The sequence below is a fragment of the Tauraco erythrolophus genome, chromosome 8, assembly GCF_009769465.1.
Source record: "Tauraco erythrolophus isolate bTauEry1 chromosome 8, bTauEry1.pri, whole genome shotgun sequence".
NCBI classification, from domain to species: Eukaryota; Metazoa; Chordata; class Aves; order Musophagiformes; family Musophagidae; genus Tauraco; species Tauraco erythrolophus.
This window is the reverse complement of record NC_141472.1, coordinates 16,781,075-16,792,694: the sequence shown is the minus strand read 5'-3', so window position 1 is coordinate 16,792,694 and position 11,620 is coordinate 16,781,075. Positions and strand designations below refer to the sequence as shown.

Genomic DNA, 11,620 nt, shown 5'->3' with positions numbered 1-11,620 from the left:
GCTGCTTTATAGTCTGTGAGCACCCTAATTATGTGGGTGGCAGCACTTAAGAAGGGAGGAGTCTCTAGCAGAGGATGTTTTTTTGTTGTTTCAGTAGAGCCTGTTGTAGGACCTCTGTATGTGGGAGCAGCTGCTATCACTTCTACAAGTCAGTAATGCAAGAAAGCAGAGCAGTATCTCACAGGAGGATTGAGGTTTGTACACAGCTTTGCTTGGGCCTGACCGCTTCAAAGGGAGCAAGTTGTAAGAGAAGATTGAAATAGGCTGTCATTTAGTCTAGAAAAAGCTGTAAGAAGATGTGACAAAACTTTGTAACTCAAAAAGCATGCTACAAAGAGCTTCCTTTTCCCATATTGCTATGGAAGGGACAAAGAGTAATGGTTTGCATTTGCTTCAAAGATGATGCAGGTTGGTTGTTGGGAGGAGCTCCTAGCAGTAACTTGAACTCTGAGGTAAGTCCCTCATGGAACAGGCAGAATCTCTTCTGTTCTTGGAGGCTGTTCACAGAGAGGTGTCTGGAGTGGTTTAAACATAGCAGATCCTGCCCCGGGGACAGAGCTGGACTCAGCTCTTACTTTTTTCTTGATGGAAAAAATTATGTCACAACCTCAAGGTGGTTGACACTATTGTGTCTAGCAGCAAGTACCAGAACACATGTATCACATGACTAAAAACAATTTTACAGGCCAATTCTTATCAGTGTCCTTCCATCCGTGCTAAGAACTACGTTTAGATGTTGCAGTAAAAGATACTTCGCCCACTCCCACGCTACTGATCCATATGATACAAAACAGAGTACAGATTAGCCCTTAAATTTCTCCAGGGAAACTTCACTGATCTTCTAAAAGCAAGACAAATATGCAAAGGCATGTTGCAGGGACCAATCTCAGACTGCTTCTGAGCTCTTGGTGACACTTATCCATCCCTAGCAATTTTTTATGCTGCAGACAATATAATGATATTGCACAGTCGATTCCTTTGCAAAGGATTTCCAAACCTTGCACGAAACTATTGCAGTGGTGTGGAAATCTCCTGTAAAGGAATTGACTGGGCAATGAATGGCACTTAATGCTCCATCACGTGAAGCTGTACGAGATTTATCCAGGTGAGGAGCTGACTCAGCAGCAGAAGGATCAGGGCTGTGATTCTCCCAGCAAACTGCGAAGGCGGCCCAGGCCTCCTAAATCTCCTTCTTCCTGCTTTGGAGCCTGACACAACATTAATTTCCAGCCCCGCTTTCCAAGGGAGCAGACAGGCACAGAAGGAAGCCCGCTCCCGGGGAGTTCTCTGGGATTCTGTTATTGAAGGAGCAGGAGGAAAGTCCTTTGCTGGAGCACTGTGCCTCGGGAGGGCCGCTGTGCTACTGGAATGCTTGGAAAGAGCCACCCCAGTAAGCTGAGGAGTGTCTTTTCATGCTTCTTCTCCTTTAGAAATCTAACTTATTTCAGGAGCATTTTCTTAGTCCTACACAAGCTCTGCAGACGAGATGCGGGCAGACTTTATGTATGTATGTATGTATCCACGCTCCTCAGGCTATGCAGGAGCACATGTAAACACCTGTATGTGCTTGATATCCTTTATCCCTTGTAAAGCAGCCCGGAGTTTTCCTGCGCTGCTCCGTCCCACGAGGACTGGGAGTGCCGAATCCTTTCACGGGCAAACAGACTCCCGGTGCGGCAGAGAGGCGCACCGCCGGAGAGGGACCGGCTGCTCCTCGGGTGAGGCGCCGCTGGCCCCGGCACGGCTCTGCCGCCGGGGCTGGCCGGCCAGCGGCCTCGGGCCGAGGCGCTGGAGCGCGGCCGCCCACCCTCCGCCTGCGGGGCAGGTTCCGCCTCTGTCCCTGCCCGCAGCTAAGATGGCGCCCGCGGCCTCCCCGCCCCTCGGCGGTGGCCCGGGGCGTGTGCCGGAATGCGGACGGGGCGGGCGATGTGGCGAGACCCGGCCCCCTCCGCTGCCCGGCTGCCGCGCGGCGCTGCCCGGCCGCCACCCGCCGTGGCCCGGGTAGGCTGTGGGGAGAGGCCGCGCTGGCGCGGGGGGAGCTCGGGGAGGCCGCGGGCGCGGTGGGTGGCGGCGCAGGGCAGTAGCTCTCGCCCGGGAGCGGGCGGCGGGGCAGCGCGGGGCTCGGGAAAGGCCGCGGCCGGCGTCTCTGCCTCGGCAGCCGCTAATCTGCGGGAGACGCCGCTGCCTGGGCCCGCCGGGCCCCGAGGCCGGCTGCGGAGCCCGGGGGTGGGGGCAGTGGGGCGGCGGCGGCGGCTGCCACTGCCGGGCCGGGGCCCCGGCGGGCGGGAGGCGGCCGGCCGCCCCCCCGGCGGCAGCGTGAGCCGCGATACCGCCGCCGCCTCTCCCCGCGCCCTCGGGGCTCCGGCGTCCTCTCTCGAGAGCCCCGCTGCTTTCCCCTCCGCTGACTCTCTGCACAGAAAAAGAGAGAGAAAGCGCCCCGAAAATTGGAAACCAGACTTCTCCGTCTTAGGGGTAATAACGTCAGAGGCGAAAGTAATGCGACCGGCCGCCGCCGCGTAATTCCCGAGGTTGTCTGTGGGCTTTGAGTACGGATTTGTTTTTCCTTCCTCCACCAAAGGCCTGAAGGGTGTTTTCACTTTCAGAGATTAAAACTGAAGCAGCGCTGGCGAAGGACGGACATGCTTGACACTTCTCTGCAGCAGCTTGTGTTGTGCTGCGTTGTTTACCCGAAAAAGAGAGGCTGAGACCCTGTTGTTTTCATCCTTGACGTCTTCTCGGGTTATGATATAGCTGTAATAATAAAGCCAAAGCTGCAGGAAGAGCACTTGGGAACTGAGCATGGTAGGATCTTGAACGAAAGTCGCTGGTATCGACGGAAAGAGGAAAGGAAGGAATGGCATCCCGAGAGAGGCTGTATGAGCTTTGGATGCTTTACTGCAGTAAGGTAAATATTTTGGGGGAGGTTGCTTGTGTGTCTTTTCCCTCTTTGGTTTGGAAGAAATGTATCTGTAACATCTTTTAACGCTTTTTTTTCTTAGAAGTTGGATAGACTTGTCTAGCTTCTGTAGGGATATAACTGCACTTCTTGGACTATTTACCGCCTCATTTCTTGATTTGCTGTTCAGGTTGGGCTTTTTTGTGCGTGAGGTGTGAATTGCACAGTGTTCATGGCTCAGCTCAAGCAGTTATTGTAACTGTATCTTTTAACCATGTGAATGCATGTGTTCACGTAATTCTTTGGTTTGTAGGACCATGGCATTAAGATGTATTGTATTCATTTAATTCACTGCTGTCTAGTATTTAGCTTTACACTTACCGTTTTCTGTGCGGGTCTGGTTTCATTTAAACTATATTAGTAAAAGCCTTCCCAGATTTTTGAATTTACTCCTGAGTCTTCCTATGCTGATTATCAACATAACATCGAAGTACTCCATTAATAATAATTTCTTTCACCTGGCAGGAAGGTTATTAAAATACCATCGTGTCTCCATTTGCATTTTACAGTGTAAGGCGATTCATGTGTTTAAAGACCAGATCCTAATTGCTGCTGGGCGTGCTGAGTATGTACACAAATTGGATTGCAGATTATCTAAATATGTATCTGTAAATAAGGAACATAAAAAAATAACTGTAAAGGCAGGGGAAAGGACTGGCTTACTGTCATATAGGAAGTCAGTGACAGTGGCAAGGATAGCTTTTAGTGGCCTTATTTTCTGGCTTTGCTTTGCGTTTTCTCTTTGCAGTCTCATGCTTGGTATGTATTGCAATTTCTTTAACTTTTCAAACCAGCAGGGCATTAAGGGTAGAACAGATAATTATCTTGTTCTTCTTCCCAGTTCATTTCTAGATAAGGCCCATCTCAAGAGCACAGAATGTGAGATTTTAGGTGCAGACCATCTTAACAGTGCAAGTGCACAGAGCAGTGGATGAAGGTTTGTCGTGGGTTAGGCTGCTCCGGCAACCAAACCCTACACAGTCACCCTCCCCCACCTCCAGGGGTGAGGGAGAGAATCAAAGAAGAAGAGAGACCAGTGGGTTGAGATAAAAACAATTTACTACTACTGCTACCAATATTTATATGTACGGATATGTACAAGGATAAATATATACAAACAAGTGATGTACAGTGTAATTGCTCACCACCCCTTGACTGAGGCCCGTCTTGTCCCGAAGCTGCATAATCATAATCCCGAAACAGATAAATCATAAATCCCGATACTGCAATCCCAGATGAATGGGAGGCCCCAAGATAGAGAGCGAGCGAGAGAGAAAACACCCCGAGAATGCGAAAGTGAGAGTCCTGGAAGGGCAAAAAGCCCCTCTTTTCGGCTGACGCTCACTTTTATACTGGGCATGACGCTGCATGATATGGAATACTAATTGGCCAGTTTGGCCCTCAATCTTAAATTCAGGTACAAATCGTAAGGAGAGTCGTGGACCCCTTGTCCCAGCTATGCTCCCCCCTTATCCTGTTGTGCTCCTGCACACTGGCAAGAACACGGCAAGCTGAAAAGTCCTTGAGACCTCAGTGCCAACTACAAACATCAGCTTGCTATCAACATTCTTCTCAGAGCGAGCCTCTGAGTAAAACCAAAACACGGAGCTCTCCTAGCTGCTAAAAAGCGGAGCTAACTCTGTCTCAGCTAAAACTAGGACAAGGTTGCACAAAGTGGTCTTAACTGTAGCTTTTCTCATTTTTTGTGTGAGTTTGCAAACCTAATACTCTATATGTAGTTAAAAATAAAACTAGTGCAAACATAACAGCGTGGTATGATTTCTTACTGCTACTCGCATGGTGATCTGTTGGGCTGAAACATGTTTGCATAGACCTTTGCCTTTTAAACTAATGTTGTAATGCCAATGGCAGTAGGAAATGGACTAGCACTGGAGGAGATGCATGTTTTGCCAGTGAGTTCATCGATGTAAGAAGAACAAAGACATTTGGAAAAGACTCCAAGAATCCAGGCTTTCCTCAGCTTTGGGAGACACAGAGCTGCAGACATGAGCCAAGCTCTGAATTTCTTTGCCCAGCCAGTCTTTGTCTCTTTCCTCCCTAGTTCTTTATAAAATTATTTTTTCTGTCTTACACCTTCTCCCCCTTCTCTTGAACCTTTCATTCAGATTGTGTGCTTTCCATCTCTATGTCTGCATTCCAGCAGGAAGTTTGCATAAATAAGGGAGTGCTGGTTAAAATGTATGCTTTAGATCACTTAGAGGGTGTTCAGTTTCTTTATGGAACTGATGCATACACAGTCTAGTCAGCTCTCAGGAGGTGGACGACGGACTATTAAAAGAATGTTTTTATATATACTCAGCCACCAGGAGCTGTCAGTGACTTTTCTGGCCTTTTTTTTTTTCTTCCAGACAAATATTAAGAGCATGATTAGGTGGATTCATATGTTGATAGGGACTTGTTCTTAAGTAGGAAAATATATTGTTTTAAAATAAAACAGCTTGTCTTAAAAGGCAGCTAATGACTCCAAAAAAGCGGTCTTCACTTTTTCAAAAAGTGCTAGCCACAAAACTGGTTTTTCCTTCTCTCTCTCACTCTCTCTCAACTGGTTCTGGTTAAAATATACCTCATTCTGCTTGAGGCAGGCATCCATCGTTAACGGTGTTTCATTTTGGATTAAGTTTGGTGAAGTTAAGAGCAACTAAAGAAGCTACGTCTTAGGATGTAAAATGTTATGAAGCCTTAATGTGAATTAGATAGTTCAGTCGTGTCTTGAAAATGTCCGTGTGCTGTTGTTGTCCTTGAGCCTCTAGCACAAGGGGAAGGTGTAGCAATAAATAATTACCAGTGACAGGATACAGTGTTTTAAGGAGAAGTCTCTATACCTGGGACTGCCCAGTGAAGTGTAGTATCATATCCTGTGTGTTGCACTGTCATGACTTTGTTGTGGCTGACGTCCCAGGAAGGAAAGCTAGACAGTTTCTCCAAACTGCAAAAGCTGGGGAGTCACAGTTGAGTAAGGTGGGAATTTGTTGTGCCACAAATCCCAAATATGTGGCTTTATGTTTTGCAGCCTTGTTAGCTAAAGAAACAGTTGCAATCCCAGCTCCTTTTTTGTGTGATGCTTCAGAGTGCTGCTATATAAGTAGCCTTGTTTGTCTTGCCTTTTTTAGATAACCAGGTCCTTCGTGATAGTATGTTAAATATAGCACCCTGTGCTACAGCAGCAAGGCTTTTCACAGCTTCAAAGTGAGGGATAATGCTGCGTTACCATCTTACCGTCTATCCTGGGTCATGACTCTTGTTCTTTGTGATCACTTGACATCTCTGGCAGCATCAGGTGTCAGTTACAACAATTACTTTTGTGCAGAGTAACATTAGGAAGACATTTGTCTACTTTCATTGCCTCTTATGCAATTTAGCAACTGGAAATTTGGATGCACAGCAGCATGTAACCAGGATCTCTGCAGAAGCAGTCTTTGGATGACACCATGTAGGAGGTGGTTTCTTTTCTTTTTGTCTTTTAAGATTGTTTGAGTGGCTGCTTTCATTTTTAGTTGGTATTCAGTTGTGGGTTTTTTATCTGGCAGTTTCTAATCTAAGGTTGGGGTTTGATTTTTGGATTTTTTTTTTCTTCTTCTGTTCCTCTAAAAGCTATCCTGTAGGGCAGTAGCTACAAAGCTGCAGATTACAGTCTGCTGTTTAAGATGCTCAATGAAAGTAGCAGCCACATATGATTTATGATGCTTCTGATGTTGCATGGAAGCAGTTTAAAAATTCATTAAATCTAGTGAAGTTTAGATTTGAGTCACTTTGGTTGTATCACAACATCGTTAATAGTCTGAGCTGATCCTGCCTTGAGGGTTTGTTTATTTTTCCTTTTCTTTTTTTTTTCTTTTTTTTCAAATGGTGATGTCAAACCTTCTGCAAAGAAAGCATTGTTAAGGATGCAACTTGCTGGCATGTTTTTTAATGATTTTCAGATTCAAATGGTTTTATTGGGTTTTTTCCTGTTCAATTCTCTGTAAATGTACAATACTGTTATTCACTTGAATATTGATATAGATTTAAGCTGCAGTCTTCATCCAAATGTAGGAGTGTGTGCATTTTAAGATAATTGACTTATATGTAGAGTAGGTAACACAGATCCTGTCTACAGAAGTCACTAGGAAAAATTTTCTCCAGTAGGCTAGGTAGACAATAGTAGCATCGAGCTTCTTGATTGTCATTTCAAAGCCTTCAATAACCTACACAGGAGCATGAAATGCTTCTTACATAAGTCCATATACAGCAGATACCTGAAAATGCTTTACTAATGTAAGTGTACAGGAGGAGAAGAGCTCTGCTGTGTGAACTGAAGTAGTCTGGGAAAAGGACATGCTTTCATGTGTCTGTAACCTTTTCATGTTCGTGTGACTGAGGTAATCTCTGCTGTTTTTGCCTCATAGCCTTAGACTAACACGGCTGTAAATATTATTACTATTGTAATATTAGTTGATTAACCTTTTCTTACATGCTAATTATATACCAGTATACAAAAATAATTAATGTTTTATAATCCTCTGAAATAACTGTTAATGCAGATTAAAATTAAAGGCATTCAACCTCTATTTTAATCTGTAAGATTTTTTTAGCTATGTGTATTTCATCTCCTCTGATTGTTATGGAAGGTATTTCAGACTCTTGGACATAAAGCATGACAGGATATCTGATATTTTTGATTTTACTCATAAAGTGATGAGATACACTTTTATATGGAAAGAGATTTTTCTCCTCCATCAAAACCAAAATAATCTCCAGTTGCCTTCAGGAGGGGTTTCAAAGGCATAAATACAGACGCATAGCTGCCATATGCACCTCAGAAAATCTTCAGTTTTCATTGTATTACAACAGTTCTGAGCTTTTTCTTACACTCCTGTCTTCAGTATAGCCTTGATTTCATTAAAACACTGCCTTATCATGTAGGGGATATAATAGTTTGAAGGGAAAGCTATGAGTCTCTTCTTCAGCCAGCTTCTAGCCTGTGCTTCACATTTCTAAAAGGGAATATTCAGTCTTAGTGTCATTAATACAGTAGGGACTCTGTGTGTTAGCAGGTGTAAAGGTAATCATTATGTTCTTGACTTTACTAATGCAGATAGCTGAGACAGTCGTATCTCTTGCTGTATTAAGAGGAGCAGACTTCTGTATAAGCTGTCATCTTAAATGTACTTTCTTATGTTGTGCTGTACTTCTCGTTTGTTTTTACAAAATCTGATTGTATTGAGACAAGTATATTGTAGTTTTCTTTCCGGCATAGTGACGGCTATCTGTATGTTATAAATACCTTCTCATTTAGTATTGCAGCATAGAAAGAGATGTGGTACTTTTTTGTAGGAGAGTGCTTTCTTGTACTAGATCAAAAGCTGGACAAGAAAAACATGAAATGCGGCTACATGCATTATCCTAAAAATGTCTTACAGTGGTTAAAGTCCTGTTACTTTGAGTTATTTTTTTCCTCATCTAGGATCCTTATAGGCTGCCTTAAAGGAATCAGAGGAAGACTTGAATGAGAAGATAAGTGGTCTTGGGAGAAATTATGATTTCTGTTAGTCTGTAGCACCTCACTCTTCACAGCGGTCTGCTCCAAAGTGCGGTGTGCTAGCAGTGCTGGCTTTTCTGTAATGACACGGCTGTCTCTGTGAGCAGAAAACCATTGCAAAGCTTTAACATATAAACATGTCTGTTTAATTGGCTTGAGTTAAACTTATATTTGCATTACGAGGACTAAACAGGTCATTTAAATTAATGAGAAGTCTATGAAGGAGAATAATTTCTATTCATTCTCTGTTACTGTGTAAATTTGACCTTGAATTGTGAGGATAAATTTATGTACCTTTAGATCCTTTCAAGGATGTGCTCCTTGGGGGGAATTCTCTTATCATCAGCCACCTTGTGTTAGTGGGCCAAACTAACATAAAAGGGAGGTGATCTTGATAGGCAAAAAAGTTGACTTGGAGAAAGAACATACCAGTTTTTCAATGTGTGGTGTTGCAGTCTTGCTACGCTGACCTACTACCTGACTGTCACTGACAAAAGGGGTTCTGCCATATTGTCAGCATCCTTTCACTATTGTTTTACAAAGTACTGCCTCCCAGACGATATTTTTTAGTTCATTTGAATCCCTCCGTAACCTGTATCTGCCCCAAAAGATTAGGGCATTTAACGTAATGTTCACTAAGTGACAGCAAATATATACCTTCTGGAAGGGTATTATGAAATTGCAAGGGATGGGTCATCAGTTTATATTAAATAATGTGAGTTTTTGCTTGTAAGAGGTTTTTAACCTCTGTCCCTGTATAAAATTGGAGAGTATTTGTAAATAAACTAGAACGGTTTGTGATCGGATCAACTTTCAGATATAACTATTGTGTTTCTCAAAGAATTGTGTTTTTAGCAAAATTTCGCTTAGTTGTGGTGAGACACATGTAATTCCACAAGAATATAATCTTTGATGTTAAACTCTAAGCCCCCTGTGAAACACTGACCTTTGCATCCCAAATATGATCTCATCCTGACTTAGCTTGCACTTGTCTTCCTTCTTGTGCAATTGCTGATTTGTCAGTGATTCATATCACATCGCTATATGTTGCTTTTGTTACATGACACAGAAGTATTCAGCTTAAAACTAGATGAATGCTTGAGCAAACCAAACATTGAGTAAAAGTTTTTCATAAGTCTGTCATGTGAATTCATGCCTCTGCTAAAGCTAGTGAGTGAAGATTTATTAAACAATTGCTGTGTAAAATACTTTTCTGCAGATTGTTTTAAATAAATCTCTGCGTTCTGAGAGTGTAACTTGTAAAAGAGCACGTCACAAGTCACTCGCGGCCATGTGTTGGTGAAAATATCTTTGTTCTGTCTTTAGGAGGTGCTGAACTAAGAATGGATATAGATAAACAAGAACAGTTGGTCTTTGATTCTGAATTTACAGTCTGCTATTTAAAGAGATGTCTCACAGTCCAAGAGCTAACATAATTCTTATATTTACAAATACAGAACTTTTCATGTAAGTAACCACTGTGTACATGTGAGACATTAGTCTTAACTTACAGTAGCTATTACCTTCTGTAATTATGGGCCAGGGTGATCTTGTGCTGGTGGTTGTTCAGACACAGAACGGGGACTGCCACAGAGAATGCAGACTTCAGGTTGAAATGAGACAGCAGATAAATCTAAACAGAGATATAAGAAAACCCTAGCATTTTGCGAACTATGGAGAAATTGGTTTTGTTTCTTGTCATTCTATGATATATTTGGCAATGCATGTATGCAGCTGCTACTTTTCGATAAGGAAGTGTCAGATGTTTGTCCATGTGTTTGCTGTAAGATTCAGGGTTTTACTGGTGTCCAGCCTGAGGGTGAAATCCCTACATGTCCACAGGTTTGTGGATTAGTGTTTTATAGAATTAATGAGAAACATCCAGTTCTGAACATACCAATAAAGGTATTTCAGATCAAGTTTTTTTTCATCAAATGTCTCTTAAATGGAATGATTTATCACAAGGCTAGAAACACAGGCTTCTGGTTCTGTGTGTTGATGTACTAATAGAGCGAATTTAACAAACACTGGGCTGTTGTGTGGTATCTGAGTTATGGCATGCTTAACTTGGTCATCTGGTTTAGATTTGGGGATAGCATGTGTCCTCATAAAAGAATATTGCAGAATCAACTCAGATATGAAGAAAGAAATTCTTCACTCTGAAGGTGGTGAGGCACTGGAACAGGTTGCCCCGAGGAGCTGTGGGTGCCCCATCCCTGGAAGTGTTCAAGGCCAGGTTGGATGAGGCTTTGGGCAACCTGGTGTAGTGGAAACTGTCCTTGCCCATGGCAGCAGGGTTGGAACTAGATGATCTTTAAGGTCCTTTCCAAGAGCTAAATGATCTTTAAGGTCCTTTCCAACTCAAAGCATTCTATGATTGTGTTTGTGCTGTAATACGGAAATGGGAGAACGGCTTGCCAGCTGCCCATGGAACAGCATTGTAGCTTAATGCCTGGATCCAAATGTTGTCAATAGATACTGTTAAAATATTTACAGGCTTCAGAAAAGTTAAACAGCTGTCACAGAAGAGAGAAGAGCTTCTTTAATTACTGACCTTTTCTTGTTGAAAGAAATACATAGAAGGAAAAAGCATGCACATCTTGACAGTTCAGATAAGCATTTTTTTAAAAAAGCCGTTTGTTCAGATAACTTTTCCAGTTGATCTTCTAGTAAATGGAAGGCTGGAGTAGAGGAGAATGGGAGATACGGCAGGAAACACCAAGAAATGAAAACTATACTTGATTATTCTCATCATAAACGCTGTTTTAAATTTGGCATTTCGCTAAGGCTCCTCCATGCATCTGCAAATCTAAGCATTAACTGTTAGATTTCGGTGCTGATAAAATATGTGTGTGTGTTGATACTTCCTCTGATATTTAAAGCATTTATGATAATCTGATTTATGATTGAGGATTGCATATAGCTATAGTAAGCAATAGGAATAAATGGCTTTAAGTAATTGTTTGACCATTGAGTAACACTGGTAACTATGGCTGTGTAAAATTAAGAATTAAATTTAACCGTAAGAATATCTATTTATAGTAGTCTCTAAAAGCAGAACATATTTTAAAACAGTGAGGCTATTTAAGAGGTTAAATTCCAGAGACTTTAAAGGCTTTTGAATA

General features: G+C 42.7%; 1 protein-coding gene across 4 annotated transcripts in view; it reads left to right on the top strand.

The window, feature by feature from the left end:
• The first annotated feature begins 1,962 nt into the window (after positions 1 to 1,962).
• The window catches only part of NBEAL1 (neurobeachin like 1), a 94,419-nt gene continuing 84,761 nt past the window's right edge, over positions 1,963 to 11,620 (top strand). For all 4 annotated transcript variants that reach the window (XM_086615311.1, XM_086615312.1, XM_086615314.1 and 1 more), the window contains exons 1-2: positions 1,963 to 2,001; positions 2,604 to 2,905. In XM_086615311.1, the coding sequence (XP_086471437.1) occupies positions 2,855 to 2,905 (51 nt within the window). In that variant the 5' untranslated portion in view covers positions 1,963 to 2,001; positions 2,604 to 2,854. The remainder of the gene's footprint in view (positions 2,002 to 2,603; positions 2,906 to 11,620) is intronic.